This window comes from Aquarana catesbeiana, linkage group LG07 (assembly GCF_042186555.1).
Source record: "Aquarana catesbeiana isolate 2022-GZ linkage group LG07, ASM4218655v1, whole genome shotgun sequence".
Taxonomy (NCBI): domain Eukaryota; kingdom Metazoa; phylum Chordata; class Amphibia; order Anura; family Ranidae; genus Aquarana; species Aquarana catesbeiana.
The window spans coordinates 282,535,657-282,558,872 of record NC_133330.1 but is presented as its reverse complement, the minus strand read 5'-3'; the positions used below and the strand labels follow the sequence as shown (position 1 = coordinate 282,558,872).

At 41.2% G+C, this 23,216-nt stretch overlaps 1 protein-coding gene across 1 annotated transcript in view; it reads right to left on the bottom strand.

The window, feature by feature from the left end:
- The window catches only part of ASTN1 (astrotactin 1), an 843,969-nt gene that overhangs the window by 103,886 nt on the left and 716,867 nt on the right, over positions 1-23,216 (bottom strand). Inside the window, exon 14 of the mRNA XM_073592047.1 lies at positions 11,820-11,947. Within this exon, the coding sequence (XP_073448148.1) occupies positions 11,820-11,947 (128 nt within the window). The remainder of the gene's footprint in view (positions 1-11,819; positions 11,948-23,216) is intronic.

Below are 23,216 nucleotides of genomic sequence, written 5' to 3'. Positions count from 1 at the left end.
TTGACTTATACCACCATTTTGATACATTTTATGAACCCTTTATAGTATTGGAAAAGGTCCCCAAGGACCCCAGGGGTGGGAACTGGGACAAGAGAATTCTCCAGAGGGAAATCCTCTGGATTGAGAGACTGAATGCTACTCATCCACCAGGGCTCAATGAAGTTTGTTCGTACAAACCCTTTTTGTAAACTAATAATAATAGGATCAGCTGTCCCTAGATCTAAAATTCGACTTAACCCCATAGGGAAGAACTCCCTCATGGAATATCAGGACCTTTGGGCTAGTATGAGATTGACACCCCTATGGGATCTAGTTGAGGAGCCTGTTGGAGAATTTGAGAGAGGGAAGGCCTTAACTCCTCCCTCTGCCTTTAGATATGATATAAGTATACGTGTTTTAGAATTGCAATCATTATTTATCATTACAAACAATTGCTATAAAATGTAACCTAATATACATATGTTAATTGACATCTATAATTGTTCATGCCCCCGCACGCTTTGAGCTCCTGGTATATCCTAGAACGTTCAAAAAATCCCTCATTGCTGAAGCACCTAATGCTAAATTTAACTATCTATTCATTTGTTGATTATATTTTTTATGTAATTAGTTTTTTGTCTCTACTACATATGTGGATCATATGGGGATCAGTAGGTGCTCTCAAGTAGTTGGGCAGGGTTTCATTCTCCCCTTCTCCCCCCCCTGGGGGGCGGTAGATATGCAGCTGGTAGCGCTGCCATCACCTGCTGTGGATGGGACTTTGTTCCTACCCAGCAATTGTGGTGTACGGCACCTTCAGGTTCCACTGGAGGGCGCATCCACTATCTCTATGGCCCTGGATACAGCACGCCTCTATGGTCACGTCCGCGCTATCTATACCGCGAATGCGCGGTCGCGTTGGGGGCATGCACTTCCGGCCAACGACGACCAGTCAGGACCCAGAGTTACCTGCTGGTACATCTATCTGACACAGGTGCTCACACCAGGGATAGGCTGACGGTGTGTTCCCAACACACATCTTGAAGGTAAGCAAACCTGTGTAGAGACGGATGTTTCTGATGTATCCTCCGCTGTGGATGACATGAAGTTCACTGCTTGATTTTAAGCACACTACCAAACATTTCAAATTGTTTTCCACAGAGGGAGGACTTTGATAATAGAAACCTCTACACCTTGATACTGGATACTGTTCCTTTGGACTCTTAAAGATTAGACCTACATTTGAGCTGTCCCAAGGGGGATCACTATTTACCTTCTATATAACTTTATCACCTTAAAGTTATCTAGGCTATTGAAGGTAAGGAAGAGCATTTATATATATATACCCCTACATAGATATATTGTCTGTATACATATATATGTTTTACTTAATCAACAAACTTATGGATTCACTTGGGACATTATGTTAATTCTAGGACAATTTACCTTTATTTGGAGTGTAGTTTTTACATCCATATCTGTCTCCTATAGGTTGCAACACCACTGCTGTACCAGTAAGTGTGATGCTATATATATTCTTACGGTGTTTTTTCATTTCTGTTGCCTCTGCATGAGTTCTATGATCACATTTTACTTCTATCATACACTGTTGTCCTTAGGTGTGTCCCCATATCTACCATTAGGGGAGTATGACCTAGCCGTCTCGCCCTTCCCCTACCAGATCCACCATTGTTTTTGTAAGTGTTGTTACCTTAAGAGATAATTCTCGCTTGTACTGTATTGAATATGGTATTGTTTGATGTTTTTGGCTACTTTGTTTTTATTGTGTTTTACAGAAATGAGCTATCTGTATAGCGGAATATCACCACCCCTTAAGTAGCCACCACTTGTATACCTGACAAATATGAGATTTTGATCATCATTGTATGTTTTTTTGTTTTGTACCATTTTGGAGGCTCCCTACCTATATACTAAGGGTTAATGGTGATATTAGCTCCCCTGTTTTTTCTCTATTGTTATAAGTATGGTGTACATATAGATATACTTACATTTGTTTTTAAAATATTTTTCAATAAATTTATACTTTTTAAAGACATATCTACTTGTAGCGTGGTGCCAATAAAGTCCCAAATCCCCTTTTCCATTACTAAATCCACTTTATTAGGTACACCTTGCTAGTACCGGGTTGGACCCACTTTTGCCTTCAGATCTGCCTTCATTCTTTGTGGCATTGATTCAACAAGGTGTTGGAAACATTCTTCAGAGATTTTGGCCCATAGTGACATGATAGCATCACACAGTTGCTGCAGATTTGTCGGCTGCACATCCATGATGCAAATCTCCTGTTCCACCACATCCCAAAGGTGCTCTATTGGATTTAGATCTGGTGACTGTGGAGGCCATTGGAGTACAGTGATCTCATTGTCATGTTCAAGAAACCAGTGGTGAGATGATTTGAGCTTTGTGACATGGTGCATTATCCTGTTGGAAGGAGCCATCAGAAGATGGGTACACTGTAGTCATAAAGGGATGGACATGGTCAGCAACAATACTCAGGTAGGCCATGGGGCTTAAATGATGCTTAATTGATACTAAAGGGCCCAAAGTGTGGCAAGAAAATATCCCCCACATCATTATACCACCACCACCAGCCTGAAACTTTGATACAAGGCAGGAAGGATCCATGCTTTCATGTTGTTTAGGCCAAATTCTGACCCTACCATCTGAATGCCGCAGCTGAAATCAAGCCTTTGTGAATTGTAGCCTCAGTATCCTGTTCTTAGCTGACAGGAGTGGCACCCGATGTGGTCTTCTGCTGCTGTAGCCCATCTGCTTTAAGCTTCAATGAGTTGCGCATTCAGAGATGGTATTCTACTTATCTTGGTTGTAATGAGTGGGTATTTGAGTTACCATTGCCTTTCTATCATCTCAAACTGGTCTGCCCATTCTCCTCTGACCTCTGACATCTGACATCAACAACGCATTTTTGTATACACAACTGCCGCTCACTGGATATTTTCTCTTTTTTGGACCATTTTCTGTAAACCCTAGATTTGGCTGTGTGTGAAAATCACAGTAGATCATCAGTTTTTGAAATACTCAGGCCAACTTCGCATTTGTCTAAGGCTCGCCAGTTCCTGTATGTCTTGCAGGGGAATTTCATGGGTCAGATGGTAGACGCACCAACTAGAAATAAAGCGTTACTATATCTACTGATTACCAACAATACAGACCTGATCACGGATGTGGAAATAAGGGGCAATTTAGGAAACAGCGATCACAGGTCAATTGGCTTCAGTATAAATCACGCAATTAGGAAACATAAGGGAAATACAAAGTCACTGAATTTCAAAAGAGCCAACTTCCCTAAACTACGAGCCTTGCTAGAAGGCATAAATTGGGATAAAATCTTAGGAACAAAGAACACAGAGGAGAGATGGGTTTGTTTTAAGAGCATATTAAATACGGGCATTAGCCATTGCGTCCCATTGGGTTAAAAAAATGAAAAAAAAAAAGGGAGCAAAAGTCCTGGATGGCTTAACTTCAATGTAAAAATGCATATAAAAGCAAAAGAGAAGGCCTTCAAAAAATACAAGGTTGAGGGATCATCATCAGCATGCAGACTTTATAAAGAATGCAACAAGACATGTAAGGGTGCAATTAGGGCGGCTAAGATAGAACACGAAAGACACATAGCAGAGGAGAGCAAAAAAAAATCCCAAGAAATTCTTTAATTATGTAAACAGTAAAAAAAGGAGGACAGACCATGTTGGCCCCATAAAGAATGAGGAAGGACATATGTTTACAAACGATGGGGAGATGGAGAAGGTATTGAATTTATTCTTCTCCTCAGTCTTCACGAGGGAATCGGGGGGCTTCAGTAACCAAAACTGCAGTGTTTATCCTCATGACACATCACAGGAAGCACCCTCATGGCTAACAGAGGACAAGATTAGAATTAGACTTGGGAAACTTAACATTAATAAATCACCGGGACTGGATGGCTTGCACCTGAGGGTACTTAGGGAACTTGGTCAAGTAATTGCCAGACCATTGTTCCTAATTTTTACTGACAGTCTACTAACTGGAATGGTACCAGCAGATTGGAGAAAAGCCAATGTAGTACCAATATTTAAAAAGGGCCCAAAATACATCCCTGGGAATTACAGACCAGTTAGCCTAACATCAATAGTATGCAAGCTCTTGGAGGGTATGATAAGAGACTATATACAAGATTTTAGTAATGAGAATGGTATCATTAGCAGTAATCAGCATGGATTCATGAAGAATCGTTCTTGCCAAACCAATCTATTAACCTTCTATGAGGAGGTGAGTTGCCATCTAGATAAAGGAAGGCCCATAGACGTGGTGTATCTGGATTTTGCAAAAGCATTTGACACAGTTCCCCACAAACTTTTACTGTACAAAATAAGATTTGTTGGCATAGACCATAGAGTGAGTACATGGATTGAAAACTGGCTACAAGGGCGTGTTCAGAGGGTGGTGATAAATGGGGAGTACTCAGAATGGTCAGGGGTGGGTAGTGAGGTTCCTCAGTGTTCTGTGCTGGGACCATGCCTATTTAATTTGTTCATAAACAACCTGGAGGATGGGATAAACAGTTCAATCTCTGTATTTGCAGACGATACTAAGCTAAGCAGGGCAATAACTTCTCCGCAGGATGTGGAAACCTTGCAAGAAGGTCTGAACAAATTAATGGGGTGGGCAACTACATGGCAAATGAGGTTCAATGTAGAAAAATGTAAAATAATGCATTTGGGTGGCAAAAATATGAATGCAATCTATACACTGGGGGAGAACCTCTGGGGGAATCTAGGATGGAAAAGGACCTGGGGGTCCTAGTAGATGATAGGCTCAGCAATGGCATGCAATGTCAAGCTGCTGCTAACAAATCAAACAGAATATTGGCATGCATTAAAAAAGGATTAACTCCAGGGATAAAATGTTAATTCTCCCACTCTGGTCCGGCCACATCTGGAGTATGCTGTCCAGTTCTGGGCACCAGTCCTCAGGAAGGATGTACTGGAAATGGAGCGAGTACAAAGAAGGGCACAAAAGCTAATAAAGGGTCTGGAGGATATTAGTTATGAGGAAAGGTTGCAAGCACTGAACTTATTCTCTCTTGGAGAAGAGATGCTTGAGAGGGGATATGATTTCAATTCATAAATACCGTACTGGTGACCCCACAATAGGGATAAAACTTTTTTGCAGAAGAGAGTTTAACAAGACATGTGGCCACTCATTAAAATTAGAAGAAAAGAGGTTTAACCTTAAACTACGTAGAGGGTTCTTTACTGTAAGAGCGTCAAGGATGTGGAATTCCCTTCCACAGGCAGTGGTCTCATTGGGGAGCATCGTAGGTTTCAAAAAACTATTAGATAAGCACCTGAATGACCGCAACATACAGGGATATACAATGTAATAGTGACACATAATCACACACATAGGTTGGACTTGATGGACTTGGGTCTTTTTTCAACCTCACCTACTATGTAACATGTAACTATGTAACCCGTCTGGCACCAATAACCATGCCACGTTCAAAGTCACTTAAATTCCCTTTCTTCCCTATTCTGATGCTCGGTTTGAACTTCAGCAAGTCATCTTCACCGCGTCTAGATCCCTAAATGCATTAAGTTGCTGCCATGTAATTGGCTGATTAGCAAATTGTGTTACCAAGAAATGGAACAGGTGTACCTAATAAAGTGGCCAGTGAGTGTATATTGAACATTACGTGCAGCCCTTTGTTGATATCAGGGATTGAATTTTGAATTTGAGGCTCCCTTTAGCTCATAAGTTGATAACCGCTGCTTTAAATATTCACAGAACATGCTGTAGCAACTCCTTTCTGTTGAACACACATCCATAAAAACATAAATTTTAAATTGGCAGCACAGCGACTGATGCAGGCTAAGCTCACAAAGCGCCGGATGCTGCCATCCTTTCCGTGAATATGCATTGAAGAAGGAAAAAAAAATGAAATCTGGCCAGGATTTGGCAAGGAGGTGGCTTGCAGTATTTGTGAGATACAGGAGACCGGGAAGAGTCAAAACATCCTTACAATCCTTTTATCATATTAACAAAAGGTCAACCTCATCTGTTTAAGTCACGTTACCAATTTCCATAAAGGGAAGATAATGTGTGTGCATGTATAAGGTTACAGCGTAAGCAAAAAAAGGAGAATTGCGGACAGCTCTCGTGATAGGTGAGCGGAGAGTAATGACAGATCCCACTTATCTATGAAAGCTGCTAATTAGACAGGGTTCATACAATATCGGAGCGCTGACTACGCAGCATATGTTAGAGTGGGATAAGAAGATGTCTAAGAAAAACGGAATGGTTCGATAATGTCACAGTGCTGATTAGCATTGTCTTGAGCTAGAATTGTCTAACTGTGAATTTCACGTCAGAACCTTTTATTTATTTCCCATCACAACACTATGGTACAATGTCAGTAGCCAAGACGTTGGCCTCATCTAAAGGGGAACTCCAGCCAGTAAACTCTAAGCTGCTGAAATGCCTGCGCTGAAGGTTAAAATCTGCTTTCATCGGGTGTGATTGTTCCTCGATACAACATTGTGTGGATGGGGAGAGGGGAGACTTGCATTGTATTGTGGGTAATGGTTGGTTTTATTAATAATATTATTAGACAGGATTTTTATAATGCCAGCAGTTTGTACAGCACTTTACAAAATAAAGGGAGACAGTAAAGTTACAATACAAAACAAGAGGGTAGGAGGTTTTGGGGGGATGCTCGAAATCGACGGCAGCGGCTTATTATTAGTTTGATTTATAGCATTTGTACACTAGGGGCGCCATTTTAATAATATTTAATTGGGCGGATGCTCGAAATTGAGGGGGGGGGGGGGTAGACAGAGGTGGAAGACTTCCCTAAAGAGAAGAGGAAGGAATCACCTAGAGGTGGGTATAGTTATAAAGTTGTATAAAGACATCAGTTCATCCAGTTCAACCTGTGTGGGTGTGTGTATGCGTTTATGTCTCTAGCACTTCCCATATCCCTGTATATTGGTTACCCTAGGATGCCTATCTAAGAATTTTTTTAAATCGTTGACACTCTTGCTTACACCACTGATTGTGTAAGGGAGTTCCACATCCTTACCACTTTAACAGCAAAGAACCGCCTATGCAGTTTAACCTCTTGCTTACAGGGCACTTAAACCCCCCCCCTTCCTGCCCAGACCAATTTTCAGCTTTCAGCGCTGACGCACTTTGAATGACAATTGCGCGGTCATACAACACTGTACCCAAATGAAATTTTTATCATTTTTTCACACAAATAGAGCTTTCTTTTAATCACAGCTGGGTTTTTTTTTTTTTTTTTTGCTAAACAAACAAAAAAAGATGGAAACATTTTTAAAATCATGTTTCATAGTTTGTTATAAAATTTTTCTCCTTCATTGATATGCGCTGATGAGGCGGCACTGGTGGGCATTGATAGGCTGCACTGGTGGGCACCGAGAGGCTGCACTGATTTGCACTGATAGGCACAGTTAAGGCGGCACTGATAGGCACAGATAAGGCAGCACTGATGGGGACAAATACGGCAGTACTGATGGGCACAGATAAGGCGGCACTGATGGCCACTGATAAGATGGCACTGATGGGCCCTGATGGGTGACACTGATGGGTGGCACTGATGGGCACTGATGGGTGTTACTGATAGGTACCACTGATAGATGGCACTGATAAGTGGCACTGATAGGTGGCACTGATGGGCACTGGTAGGTGACACGTCACTGGTAGGTGACACTGATGGGCAGAACTCTTGATGAGGCACTGATTGTGGGCACTGATAGGTGGCACTGATGGGCACTGGTAGGCGGCACTGTTGTGTACTGCTAGGTGGCACTGGCAGGTGGCAGAGGTGGGCACAAATGAGCAGCTCACCTTGATCGGGACTGATGTCCCTCTCACAGCCGCCAGTGATCAGCTTTTTTTTTCTCCTCATGCTTTCAGCGCGAGGAGAAAAAATAGCCGGTTATCGGCTCTGTTTACATCACACCATCAGCTGTCATTGGTTGACAGCTGATCACGTGGTAAGGGGTCGGATCGATGTCTCATAAACTCGCTGATCACAGAGCACGCCGCACGTGCCCTGCAGGGGGCGCACAGGCCGCTCGGGCACGGGAGGACATCCATAGACGTCCTCCCGGCAAAGTAGGTCCACGCTGTAGCTGTCATTTGGCTATAGCACAGATCTGAAGCAGTTAAGGTTAAACTGCTTCTCATTCAACTTCATTGAGTAGCCACGTGTCTTCTTGAGCGACCTGAGACTGAACAATTTTCTCCCTCTGCAAGAATCACCATTTAAATATTTATATGTTGTGATCATATCCCCTCTTAAGCATCTCTTCTACAGGAAAAATAAGCTTAAGGCTGGGTTCACACTATAACATGCATCGGCTCACAGAAGGAGTCCGGTGCATCTCCATTCACAGTTTCAGCCAAAAATTTGGGCTCAAATCGGACCTGAAACGCACCAAAAGACGCACAGGACTCCTGTGCAAATCGCACCGGAGCCACTGCGAAGATGTGTGAACCGACTCCATAGAAAGCCGGTCACAATCTCTTGCTATGCAAATTAGATGCAGGGAAACCCACATCCAATTCACATGGGTGTGAACACAGCCTTAAATGTGTAGCCTTTTCTCACAACGGTGGTCCCTTATTAGCTTTGTTGCCCTTCTCTGGACTCTCTCCAGCTCCAGCACATCCTTCCTGAGGACTGGTGACCAGAATTGGATGGCATACTCAAGAAGTGGCTGTACCAAAGTTTTGTACAGTAGTAAAATTATAGACTTATCTCTTGAGTATATCCCCTTTTTAATGTATGTTAATAGCCTGCAAGTCTTGCTTGATGCAGCTTGGCATTGTATCTACTAGAACCCCCAGATCTTTTTCCATCCTTGATTTCCCCAGAGATTCTCCCCTTAGCGTGTAGTTTGCATTTATATTTTCAGCTCCCAAGTGCATTACTTTATATTTATCGAGAGTAGAAGACTGCTGAAGGGACTGATGTAAGGAGTTCCAGAGGAAGTGAAAGGTTCTGGAGAAGTCCTGATATGATCTAAAGAGGAGGTGATGAGGGAACTAGATAGCAGGAGTTAATGAATGACACAAATAACCCAAAAACAATCATTTATTATATTTCAGCTTACCAATTCCTAGATATGATGGCTACATTAGCATCCTTTTTAGGCTTTCTTTCTCTTTTTTTTATCTGTGAGTAGATCCAGCCAGTAAGTTTGTTGTTTTTCAACATAAAAGTTGGCTTGCAGTTACAGGGATGAGACAGACCATTTAACACTGGCAAGGGTGCTTGAAATAATTTAGTTATGTAAAACTTTTATCCCAAAAGCAAAAAAAGCTGCTAATAAAGTATTAGCTGGAATTTGGCTTCAATTTGTTAGTGTACTGTAATCTACTGGTACATCTAACACTCCCCTCCCCCTAGACTGACAATGCTACTGTCCCAATGTGCCCCCCTGTGCACCTTCATCCATATGGGGGCATTTTATAATACAGGAGGTGTGTTACTGGCCAGATCACCAGGTAAAAACAGAGGGAAAATAGCCTTAAAAAAAGAAAACAAATGCAGCCACCACATCTAATTATTGGTAAGCTGCAATATTTGTGGATGGATTAAATTTGCCAACATATATACATATTGAAAATTACTAAAAAATATAATCCCTTTAACCACTTAGCGACCACCCTATAGCTGTTTCTGGACTTTCGCCTGCAGGGGGTGCACGTGTGCAGTTGATGGGCTGCTTCTGCTGTGAAAATTCACAGCAGAAACTGACTTGTGGGTGTCGGGCACTTGATGTTCTCCAGGACCCACCAATCGCCGATAAACTGCACAGAACAGGGATCTGCCTATGTGCTGTAAACAAGACAGATCCTGGTTCTGACAGGGGGGAAGACATGGGTCCTGTGTTCCTGCAAAGCAGACACTAGAATCCATCTCTTCCCCTAGCAAAAGCAGCACACATAGTATACACAAAAACACTGGTTAGGCATGCATTTAACCCTTTGATTGCCCTAGATGTTTAACCCCTTCCCAGCCAATGTCATTAGTACAGTGACGGTGTATATTTTTTTCACTGATCACACAAGTGTCATTTAGTGTCTTGTCTGCCGCAATATCGCAGTCCTCGCTATAAGTCACTGATTGCCGCTATTACTAATATAAAATAATTAATAAACAAAAATACCATAAATATATCCCATAGTCTGTAGACGCTATAACATTCATGTAAACCATAAGCTTATTGGAATCTTTTTTACAAAAACCTGTAGCTTCCAGAATACTTACTTATAGGTTTTTCTTTAGCACCTCTGCCCTTGACGATTTTCCGCTGCTCGACGGTGGGCTCTGGTGCCGCTGTGCCCACCCCTAGGCTGTACCTTATTGGATTTGTGCGATCCAATACAACAGTGCAAGCATTTGTACTGATTTAAATAATAATGTGTTCATTGTGGTTAGATGTCATATTTTGTGTGTACTTACCTATATATTTTCTCTTTTTTGTACAGTGTATTTAGTGTTGCTCTACTGTGCCATATCGGGTCCTGAAGAAGCCAAGTTACTGGCGAAATGTTGATCTGGCAGATTGGGTTGTACCGGAAGCATACAGTTCTACAAGTGGTTTCATGTTTTTTGATACCTATAACTTATGGTCTTCCGGTACCTTTGTAGAGTTTAATTTGCAACATTTATTTGTGGAACAATTTTAGGCTCATATGCCTCTGTTTTTGTGAATTTTGTACAATAAAATAAATATTTTATCAAAGCATTGTCTCCATGTTGAGCCTCCAAAGTGGTTAGTTGGGTTAGGTGGGTTCTGGAATATCTGGCCCAGCAATTGTTTTGTATTTCCTGTTTTCAGATGTGGCTGTAGCCAAATTCACTTTCTATGTAGCAGGATACATATTGACCTAAATTTCTGAAGAAATACATTTTTTAATTTTTTTATGGATGTGTTTTATAGCAGAAATTAAAAAATGTTGTTTTTTTTTTTTTCAAAATTGTCGGTCTTTTTTCGTTTATAGCGCAAAAAATAAAAACCTCAGTGGTGACCACCAAAATACCACCAAAGGAAAGCTCCATTTGTGGGAACAAAATTACATAAAAAATATTTTGATACAGTGTCGCCCGACTGCACAATTTTTGGTTAAGGTAACGTAGTGCCGTATTGCAAAAAATGGCCTGGTCATGAAGGGGGGTCAATCTTCTGGAGGTCAAGTGGTTATGCAGACTCCAAATCAAGGTCCCTTTTTGTTTTACATCACAGCTTTCCTCAAGCTCAGACTGAATATGATAACAAGATTCCATTCCCTCACAGGAAAGTCATTCTTTGGCTGTATCAGGGTTCAGGAAGCCTTATTTGAATGTAACATTTCCTTCGCAAACCTGTCTGAGACATCACTACCCAGAGGTGGTTTCATCGATCTGTAGCTTATGTGTTATCACTCAATATTATCACCTTTTAATGGTTTATCAGGCTTTTCACTCACATAAAAAAAAAAAAAAAAAAAGAAAAACTTCCAAGACTGACACGCGATAACTCATTAAAGGGTGATAATATAGGTTTTAAACACCCAGTAAACAGAATACTCCAGTATGGTAGGAATAAGTAGCTAATAACACAACAACAGTGTAGAAAAAGTACATTTCACCAAGGTAATTCACATTCATGCGTTCCTTTGACAACCTGACTTTCACACTACCGTTAAGCATGCAATTTCCAAATCTATTAGACATCTCTTGATCTGCTCTCCTGTCGCATTGTATTGAACCAGCTGTGAGTGGATAAATAAATGGATTTACTGACCTGTCAGGAAATCAGGGTCGGGAACGGGCTCAGATATCTCTTCGTGACACTGAGTTTCTGATGGTACGGTGGTAACAAGAAGGCCATCTGGCAGCTGGTGCTCCAAACCGCGAGCAAAGTTATTTTGTCTGAAACAGAAAAAAAGATCAATGCTAGTAAAGGATTGGGCAGGGAAATTTAGTCTTTGGAGGTGGTTCTTAATGAGTCTTCACATCAATAACATAAGAAATCAAAGTGTAGTACACAAGTATTAATACATTTGTGATAAGAAATAGCTAATAGTGATAAAGAGGAATGAGCGGCAAACTTCAAATCATATAGCTGGATTTTAGTTTGTACTAACTTAGAAGTAGACTCTGGGCACATCTCTAACTGGATCCTATTGAGGTATCACATTTTACTAACTATATAGGCAGATAGTTTACTGCTATGTGATAAATGGCTTCATATATATTTTTTACCAATCTGTATAATATTTGCCTAGATGCTAGTCCTATTCAGGACTGTCTTCCTTCTGACACATAAAGTTTACCCTTATTAGGGAGTCCATAATAGGTAATGATTAAATATCTTTGTCTTTATGTCCACTGTGGTCTATTTGATATTGTAGGCTACATATTACCTGATAGTCTCCTTTATATAGATATACCATTGGTCCCCTTGTGTGCTCTGTCGCCCCATTGGCCTTCTCTTGATTCTCCTGTCCCCACCCAGGGGGGTTGTCTGTGCATGGGTGCTTTGGTGCTGAGGTATGCTACGTGTAGTGGATATATATATGCATCAGATTATAATGTTTTCTTTTGATGATGTTTAATGTCATTATTTTGTTGTAGATATTTTCATACAATGTTTTCATGAGTCCTGATGAAGCGATCTTGGCGAAATGTGTTGATACATGAGGACTTGTAATCATCATCATTACTATCTACAGAATATGTGAAGAACCATTGTTGTATGAATATATATGGTTTGATGTACCCAAAGTACTACTGGTTTTAAATCAGATATATACATACATTTTAATTTTACATTTTACAACCGCTCAGTGTCTGCCAACCCTCTCTGCCAATCCCTACACTGGCTCTCGATCACCCAGCAAATTAAATTCAAAATACTAACCACAACATACAAAGCCATTCACAACTCTGCCCTGAGCTACATCACCAATCTTGTCGCCAATTATCACCCAAATCTTCCTCTCCGCTCCTCTCAAGACCTCCTACTCTCAAGTTCCCTTGTCTCCTCCTTCCATGCTCATCTCCAGGATTTCTCCAGAGCGCCTCCTATCTTCTGGAACTCTCTACCTCAATCTGTCCGGCTATCTCCTACTGTAGCTGCCTTCAGTTGATCCCTGAAAACTCATCTCTTCAGGGAAGCCTATCACGCCTCCAACTAATCTTTTACCACTTCCATTAGCTCATTCTCCACAGTTACAACCCTTTCTAGCACCTGCCCCTCCCTATTAGATTGTAAGCTCTTCTGAGCAGGGCCCTCTCAACCCTCTTGTATTTTATTGTATTGTAACTGAATTGTCTCCCTTTTATATTGTATAGCGCTGTGTAAACTGTTGGCGCTATATAAGGCTCGGTTCACACTAGGGGCGGCACTACTTGCAGGTCGCCTCACACGACATCCACGGCGACTTGCAAAACGACTTCTGTATAGAAGTCTATGCAAGTCGCCTCAAGTCGCCCCAAAAGAAGTACAGGAACCTTTTTCTAAGTCGGAGCGACTTGCGTCGCTCCTATTAGAATGGTTCCATTGTACAGAACGGGAGGTGACTTGTCAGGCGACTAGGTCGCCTGACAAGTCGCCCCTGTGTGAACCGGCACTAAATCCTATATAATAATAAATAATAATAACATTTTGTAAGTTGTTTTTAAATATGGTATTTAATAAAAGCTTATCATTTTTTATGCGATGTGTGTTCTCCATGCCTGGCCTCCATAGTCTGATTCCTATTATTTCCTTTTTCTCTAAGTCTCTATTATGGATGTTGGCCATGAGTGTCATATATTCTTGTCAAACTTCAAACAAGTTCAAATGCTGAATCTGAACCCCATTAAATACATTGAAACTGAATTTGTCAAATTCAAAATGCCCTTTTTGGGCTAATAGGCAAAGGAGTGTCAAAAATAACATGGAGATGGGCACTGCTTTAGGGAACATGTCATTTACAGCTTCTTAAAAAGACCCATTCAAGAGTCTGCTATGTATTTTGGGTGAAGTTTGGAGGGGTCTATGTGCTGTTTTTTACTTTAAAAAAAAAAAAAAAAGAAGCTTGCAAAGAATGTAATTTGCTGGCAATTTAAACTGAACATATTTTTTTTTTAATTGGTAAATGTAACTTTTACTGTAACACATCTCACAGCAATAATGATGCAAAAATGCATAAAGCACCCCCCCCCCCCCCAAGAAAAAAAAAAAATATATATATATAAATATATATATATATATACCAGACCCTTTGAGTCTGGTATCCATTTTAAGGGGGTGGAACATTTTGTGAATAAGAAAAAAACAAACAAATATGCTTGAGGTTCCACAGGACATCTAAACACTTGTGACTTCTATATCTGATTTTCGACTCCCGCCAAACAGGCAAAGGTTTGGCCATTCGTCCACCAAAGTTTAGTCCAAACGTAGGTTTGGACCAAACCGTCAATTCATCCCTAGTGATAAATATAATTTAAAGGAGACCAGTAAAAGGATAATATGCTGACCAAAGATGTATTAAAGTAGTTAGGCACTAGGCAAGGTAAGAACATTGCACCGCACCCCTATCACTTTGATTGACATATTGACATTCATAAAGATTGTAATAGTTGCAGAGTTGCCCAAATAGCATTGAACGGTCATGGCAATCAGACACCAAGTGACAGGCAAGTGGACAGATATGACCAACTGCACTATGCCCTTGGTTCACTGCAGGAGCATGAAGGTTGTAGCTGGCACCTCTGGACAACCAGCAGGTCCTAGGCTTCTTTCTAGGTTGCCTTGTGGATGATCTAATGCTGTGCTTTTGGTTTACACACTTTCGAAAACAGGTGGTATAAAACTAGTTTGCATAAAGCATATTCAGAGCTCTCTATCTGCATACTTGTTCCAGCTAAGTGACTTCAGCCTTTATTTACACTGGGGCCTTTGTAAATGCTTTTCTCCTAGCAGGTGTTTGGGTGCATTTAGGTCATTTAGTTATTTTATTAAGCAGAATATTCATTTATTCTGGACACTGAAATGAAAAAATGCTCAAGCGCTAAACATTCCTAGCTCTTAGGAATGTTTAGATGCATTCAGGCTTTTCCAACCATGTAAACAATAGAGCAGGGATAGAGGCTTCTATCATTGCAAATAGATGGCAATAATACAGTATATACTTCCTACTCATTTATGTAGGGTGTGATGGAGGATGGTATCTGAGGCCCCCTTATTATTAGCTGTTCAAGTATCATTTGGGTATCTTTTGTTCAACTGGGAACACTATGTCACAGTAATTTGCCCCTGTGTGCGTATTGCGTTTAAAGTGTATGTACAGAAAAATCTTTGTAGTTTAGATTTGGATAGAGTAAGGAAGGGTTGGGACCCCTATCAATTTAATTTTTGCTGTCTGTTTTCCATTGGGAAGTCTTCTTTCCAATTTCCGTTCCGTGGGTGCACCATGGAAGTGAGAGGCAAACCCTACAATGTGAAAAGAATTCCTCTCTTGGACAGTTGACACTGGAACAGGTTTTGTCATTGGAAGATCTCCCCTTACTTGGAAACAACTGTCTGGAAACCACTCTTTTGAATTTCCCATCCCATTTTGTCTCTGGGACATCTCCCTAATGAAGAAACAACAGCAATTCAAACTTAACAAGGGTTCAAATTTATCCCTACTCTATCTAATATTTAAAAAAAAGTTTGGCTATATACACACTTTAACCCTTACTGGATGAGCAAATTCATCAGGTTTGATCCTGTTTATGGCCACATTTACTTCTACTAAATTAAAAGATGTCCTAATTGACTTATGGAAACAGGGAGAGGGGTAAGAGCGTAAGGGTAACTGCTGAGGCTAGCCAATCATATACTCAAACCCACAAATTTTGTGGTGGACTATCTTGGTACTGATAAATACTGAGATAGTCCACCACAAAATTTGTGGGTATGAGTATATGTTTAGCTAGCCTCAGCAGCTACCCTTATGCTCTTACCCCTCCCCCTGTTTCCCTATATCATTTTTGGATGATGGTATTATTGTATGCCTAGGTTTAGATTTTGCTATTTGAGGCTATACTCAAATATTTTCCTAATTGACTTATGGACTGATTATCATATCAACTATTAGTCATTACATAGAGTTTATTAAAGGGCATATTTTGACTCTAATGCCTTTGCATGTGCAGATTTAGCACAATCAAATTGATTGCTAGGTTTATTGCACTATATGCATTATAGAACTGCAGGATAGAAGATAAAATAGACAGTAAATAACAATACACAGTACATCTAAAAATGTAATGTTTCCTATGAATTTAATGGTAGGGTTTTAATATTTTCTTAAGGTTTCACAACTTTTATTCACAAAGAGATAAATATGGCTTAACCTGGTTGAAAACAGACTTCACTGACATCTATGTTAAATGCACTGCGGCTATATAGTCACTGTATTGATATGAAAGGGATAATAGACCTTGAAAGCTGCTTGTTATCTTTTTTTTTTTTTTTGGTCCATTATCCTTTTGATGCAAACACACTGAACACAGATGATTCATTTAACAAAGGGCTTGAGGATCCATATTTTAACTCTGTCCAAGCTGGGGTCAGGCAACGTACCTCCGGACAATGCTAAATTGTTTCAGTAATTGTCAGGGCTGCGGTGAACTTTATTACAAAACATTTTCAGCGTGTTCGCTGTGACAGAGATTAGATCTTTTTGATGAAGACAAATAGATGGACTGGACAATCGCAGCAGGTATTTTAAGAGGTAAATTGGGGGAAAAAATAAAAAAAATTGCTTTGGTCGTAACCACTTCAGTGTTATTCCAATTTCCAGCCTTAAATGACAGTTTTACTTTGGCTGGTTGCTATAGCTTATATCACATTCCTTATAGCTCTTTACCCGGAAAGGTCCTCTTGTATATCTATTGCATATCCACAATCACATTTCCATTGACCCAGTTTGCAAATAACATCAAACTTTGCACATTTTGCAATAGAAAACTAAAATGAACCTACGCCTTCCACATAAAATCTTCTTAATAACTCTAGCCAACTATGGTTTAACCACATGCCGACCAGCGCACGACAATATACGTCAATGGCACAGCTGGGCAAATGGGCGTACAGGCAATGTGGGCGCGTGTGCGCCGGCGCGCGCTGTGTGACCGTGCCCACGGGTCCCGTGGACTCGATGTCTGCCGGGGGCCCGCGATCGTGTCACGGAGCGGAAGAATGGGGAGATGCCTATGCAAACAGGGCAGTTCCCTGTTCTGCCTAGCAACATGACAGGTCTACTGCTCCCTGTCATTGGGAGCGATGATCGCTGTCATGCCCTAGGTAGCCCATCTCCCCCACAGTTAGAATCACTCCCTAGGACACACTTAACCCCTAGTGCTTAACCCCTTCCCTGCCAGTGCCATTTACACAGTAATGATTGCATTTTTATAGCACAGTTTTTTTAAATACTCAGACCTGCCCGTCTGGCACCAACAACCATGCCATGTTCAAAGTCACTTAAATCCCCTTTTTTTCCCCATTCTGATGCTCGGTTTGAACTTCAGCAAGTCGTTTTCACCACGACTAGATGCCTGAATGAGTTGCTGCCATTTGATTGGCTGATTAGCAACTTGTGTTACCAAGCAACTTTCCTCCATCCTTTGTAGCCTCTCAGTGCTGCTGATCTGCTATAACCACTTTCCCTTTCTCACGTCAGGTGTCCTGATGGTGGCAACAGCTGACCCTGCCTGTGCTGTAGTCTTTATTGGGAGAGTGTGTGAAAGAGTGTGAAGGAGTGACATCACAGGACCACAATTGAGAAAGAGAGAGTGTGTTGTCACCCCCTAACAGTGACTCAGCAAGTATTTCTATGGCAGGATCAATAGGGATTATCCTAATTAAAGTGGTTGTAAAGGCTTACATACAGTGGGGACGGAAAGTATTCAGACCCCCTTAAATTTTTCACTCTTTGTTATATTGCAGCCATTTGCTAAAATCATTTAAGTTCATTTTTTTTCCTCATTAATGTACACACAGCACCCCATATTGACAGAAAAACACAGAATTGTTGACATTTTTGCAGATTTATTAAAAAAGAAAAACTGAAATATCACATGGTCTTAAGTATTCAGACCCTTTGCTCAGTATTTAGTAGAATCCCTTTTGAACTAATACAGCCATGAGTCTTTTTGGGAAAGATGCAACAAGTTTTTCACACCTGGATTTAGGGATCCTCTGCCATTCCTCCTTGCAGATCCTCTCCAGTTCTGTCAGGTTGGATGGTAAACGTTGGTGGACAGCCATTTTTAGGTCTCTCCAGAGATGCTCAATTAGGCTTAAGTCAGGGCTCTGGCTGGGCCGTTCAAGAACAGTCACGGAGTTGTTGTGAAGCCACTCCTTCGTTATTTTAGCTGTGTGCTTAGGGTCATTGTCTTGTTGGAAGGTAAACCTTCGGCCCAGTCTGAGGTCCTGAGCACTCTGGAGAAGGTTTTGGTCCAGGATATCTCTGTACTTGGCCGCATTCATCTTTCCCTCAATTGCAACCAAATCGTCCTGTCCCTGCAGCTGAAAAACACCCCCACAGCATGATGCTGCCACCACCATGCTTCACTGTTGGGACTGTATTGGACAGGTGATGAGCAGTGCCTGGTTTTCTCCACACATACCGCTTAGAATTAGGACCAAAAAGTTCTATCTTGGTCTCCTCAGACCAAAGAATCTTATTTCTCATCATCTTGGAGTCCTTCATGTGTTTTTTAGCAAACTCCATGCGGGCTTTCATGTGTCATGCACTGAGGAGAGGCTTCCGTCGGGCCACTCTGCCATAAAGCCCCGACTGGTGGAGGGCTGCAGTGATGGTTGATTTTCTACAACTTTCTCCTATCTCCCGACTGCATCTCTGGAGCTCAGCCACAGTGATCTTTGGGTTCTTGTTCTTCTTTACCTCTCTCACCAAGGCTCTTCTCCCCAGATAGTTCAGTTTGGCTGGATAGCCAGCTCTAGGAAGGGTTCTGGTCGTCCCAAGCATCTTCCATTTAAGGATTATGGAGGCCACTGTGCTCTTAAGAAACTTAAGTGCAGCAGAATTTTTTTTGTAACCTTGGCCAGATCTGTGCCTTGCCACAATTCTGTCTCTGAGCTCTTCAGGCAGATCCTTTGACCTCATGATTCTCATTTGCTCTGAAATGCACGGTGAGCTGTAAGGTCTTATATAGACAAGTGTGTGGCTTTCCTAATCAAGTCCAATCAGTATAATCCAACACAGCTGGACTCAAATGAAGGTGTAGAACCATCCCAAGGATGATCAGAAGAAATGGACAGCACCTGAGTTAAATATATGAGTGTCACAGCAAAGGGTCTGAATACTTAGGACCATGTGATATTTCAGTTTTTCTTTTTTAATAAATCTGCAAAAACGTCAACAATTCTGTGTTTTTCTGTCAATATGGGGTGCTGTGTGTACATTAATGAGGAAAAAAATGAACTTAAATGATTTTAGCAAATGGCTGCAATATAACAAAGAGTGAAAAATTTAACGGGGTCTGAATACTTTCTGTCCCCACTGTATACCCAATGAAGTGATTAGCCTCAGGTGATACACAGATGAAACAAATCCTCCTACATAAGTTGTACCTATATATTTGCAGCCCTCTCTCCTCTATATCAGTACACAGATCAAATGATTTTTCTCAGCAGCAGAAGGCAGGGGGCAATGATCTGACGTTGCACACACTGCACAGCTAGAGCACAGAGCTCTGTGTATAATGTGTATACTCTGTGTATACCATTTTGGAGGAAAGGGAGACACCCCCTGTACACAGGCTCAAAGAAAAACATACGCAGTTGAGGTTGTCAGTCAGCTACTGTTTACTGGAGGGGAGAGGGGAAGGTCATCACCTGGGATGCTGTGGAATTGGCTTAGCCTATCAGGAGTCATGCAAATAGCAGACTGTAGAGAGAGCAGAGAATAATGACACTTGGTTCTTTGGATTTAGGCACACTATAGAGGGATATACTACAAATTACTTTTAATAATAACATTAATGTGTTAAAACTTAAGACATTTTACTTATTGAGTTTACATGCTCTTTAAAAGTTCTGGGAAACACCCCAATAAACTTGGGGTGGGTAGAGAATTACAGTTCACAGGTGGATGCCCCTGGTTGGCCTCATATGACATATCGCTGCTGTGTCTACTATATACAGTGCATCTGGAAAGAATTCACAGCGCTTCACTTTTTCCACATTTTGTTATGTTACAGCCTTATTCCAAAATAGATTAAATTCATTATTTCCCTTAAAATTCTACAAACAATACCCCATAATGACAATGTGAAAGAAATTTGTTTTGAAATCTTTGCAAATTTATTAAAAATAAAAAGATAAAAAAAAAAAATCACATGTACATACAGTATTCATAGCCTTTGCCATTGCACTCAAGAATGCGCTCAGGTGCATCCTGTTTCCACTGATCATCCTTGAGATGTTTCTACAACTTGATTGGAGTCCACCTGTGGTAAATTCAGTTGATTGGACATGATTTGGAAAGGCACACACCCGTCTATATAAGTGCATTTTAGAGTATAAACCAAGCCATGAAGTACAAGGTATCACCTGTAGACCCTTCCGAGATAGGATTGTATTGAGGCACAGATCTGGGGAAGGGTACAGAAACTTTTCTGCAGCATTGAAGGTCCCAATGAGCACAGTGGCCCCATCATTTATAGATGGAACCACCAGGACACTTCCTAGAGTGGGCTGCCCGGCCAAACTGAGTGATCGGGCGAGAAGGGCCTTAGTCAGGGAGGTGACCAAGGACAAGATGGTCACTCTGACAGAGCTCCAGCATTTCTCTGTGGAGAGAGGAGAACCTTTCAGAAGAACAAGCATCTCTGCAGCACTCAACCAATCAGGCCTGTATGGTAGAGTGACCAGACAGAAGGTACTCCTCAGTAAAAGGCACATGACAGCCTGCCTGGAGTTTGCCAAAAGGTACCTGAAGAACTCACAGACCATGAAACAAAGACTGAACTCTTTGGCCTGAATAGCAAGCGTCATATCTGGAGGAAACCAGGCACCACTCATCACCTGGCCGATGCCATCCCTTCAGTGAAGCATGGTGGTGGCAGCATCATGCTGTAGGAATGTTTTTCAGTGGCAGGAACTGGGAGACTAGTCAGAATTGAGGCAAAGATGAATGCAGCAATTTACAGTGACATCCTTCATGAAAACCTGCTCCAAAGCAGTGTGGACCTCAGACTGGGGCAAAGGTTTATCGTCCAACAGGATAATAATGCTAAGCACACAGCCAAGATAACAAAGGAGTTAAACAACTCTATGAATGTCCTTGAGTGGCCCAGCCAGAGCTCAGACTTAAACCTGATTGAACATTTCTGGAGAGTTCTGAAAATGCCTGTGCGCCAACGCTCCCCATCTAACCTGATGGAGCTTGAGAGGTCTTGCAAAGAATAGGAAAACCTGCCTAAAAATAGGTGTGCCAAGCTTGTAGCATCGTACTCAAAAATACTTGAGGCTGTGATTGGTGCCAAAGATGCTTCAACAAAGTATTGAGCAAAGGCTGTGAATACTTACGTACATGAGATGTTTTTTGTTTTTTATTTTTAATACATTTGCAAAGATTTCAAACAAACTTCTTTCACACTGTCATTATGGGGTATTGTTTGTAGAATTTTGAAGAAAATAATAAATTTAATCCATTTTGGAATAAGGTTGTAACATAATGTGGAAAAAGTGAAGCGCTGTGAATACTTTCCGGATGCACTGTAAAACATAGCCTACTGTATATGTACTCTATATCTTACCTGTACATCAAGGGTGATCAGACATGACATAGGAATGTACAAGCAAAATATGGAATCCCTATTTTTCTGCACTGCAATTCAACTCCCATCATCTATGAATGCTTTTCTTGCTTTTATCTTGCGTTAATGCTTATTAAACACCAGTCTTTTAACTATTTAACAAATATATTTACAGTATCTCACAAAAGTGAGTACACCCCTCACATTTTTGTAAATATTTTATTATATCTTTTTATGTGACAACACTGAAGAAATGACAAGTGCGTGTATAGCTTGTATAACAGTGTAAATTTGCTGTCCCCTCAAAATAATTCAACACACAGCCATTAATGTCTAAACCACTGGCAACAAAAGTAAGTACACCCCTAAGTGAAAATGTCCAAATTGGGCCCAATTAGCCATTTTCCCTCCCCGGTGTCATGTGACTCATTAGTGTTACAAGGTCTCAGCTGTGAATGGGGAGCAGGTGTGTTAAATTTGGTGTTATCTCTCTCACTCTCTCATACTGGTCACTGGAAGTTCAACATGGCACCTCATGGCAGAGAACTCTCTGAGGATCTGAAAAAAAGAATTGTTGCTCTAAATAAAGATGGCCTAGGCTATAAGAAGATTGCCAAGACCCTGAAACTGAGCTGCAGCACCGTGGCCAAGACCATATAGTGGTTTAACAGGACAGGTTCCACTCAGAACAGGCCTAGCCGTGGTCGACCAAAGAAGTTGAGTGCATGTACTCAGCGTCATATCCAGAGGTTGTCTTTGAGAAATAGACGTATGAGTGCTGCCAGCATTTCTGCAGAGGTGAAGGAGTGGGGGTCAGCCTGTCAGTGCTCAGACCATAGGCCGCACACTGCATCAAATTGGTCTGCATGGCTGTCATCTCAGACCATAGGCCGCACACTGCATCAAATTGGTCTGCATGGCTGTCATCTCAGAAGGAAGCCTCTTCTAAAGATGATGCACAAGACAGTATGCTGAAGACATGTTATACAAGCTGTACACTCACTACTTTACATTGTAGTAAAGTGTAATTTCTTCAGTGTTGTCACATGAAAAGATATAATAAAATATTTACAAAAATGTGAGGGGTGTACTCACTTTTGTGAGATACTGCATGTCATACATTCAAATTGCATAGTTTGTGGCCAGTTCTCTAAATACATTTTCAGAAAGAACAAACAAGTAAACTTTTTCCCTACTGACATAGTGGGATTGTTCAGTAAATTACAGCACTCAGGTTATTGACTTCCATAACACAGCTGAGAACTGGATAGAGCCTTTATCTGAAATTAGCCACACTGACACTGATTAGTTGTTAAAGGAAGCCATATGTATTTTTGATGAGTGTCAATGACAGCCTTTCCCCTAAGAACCACAACTT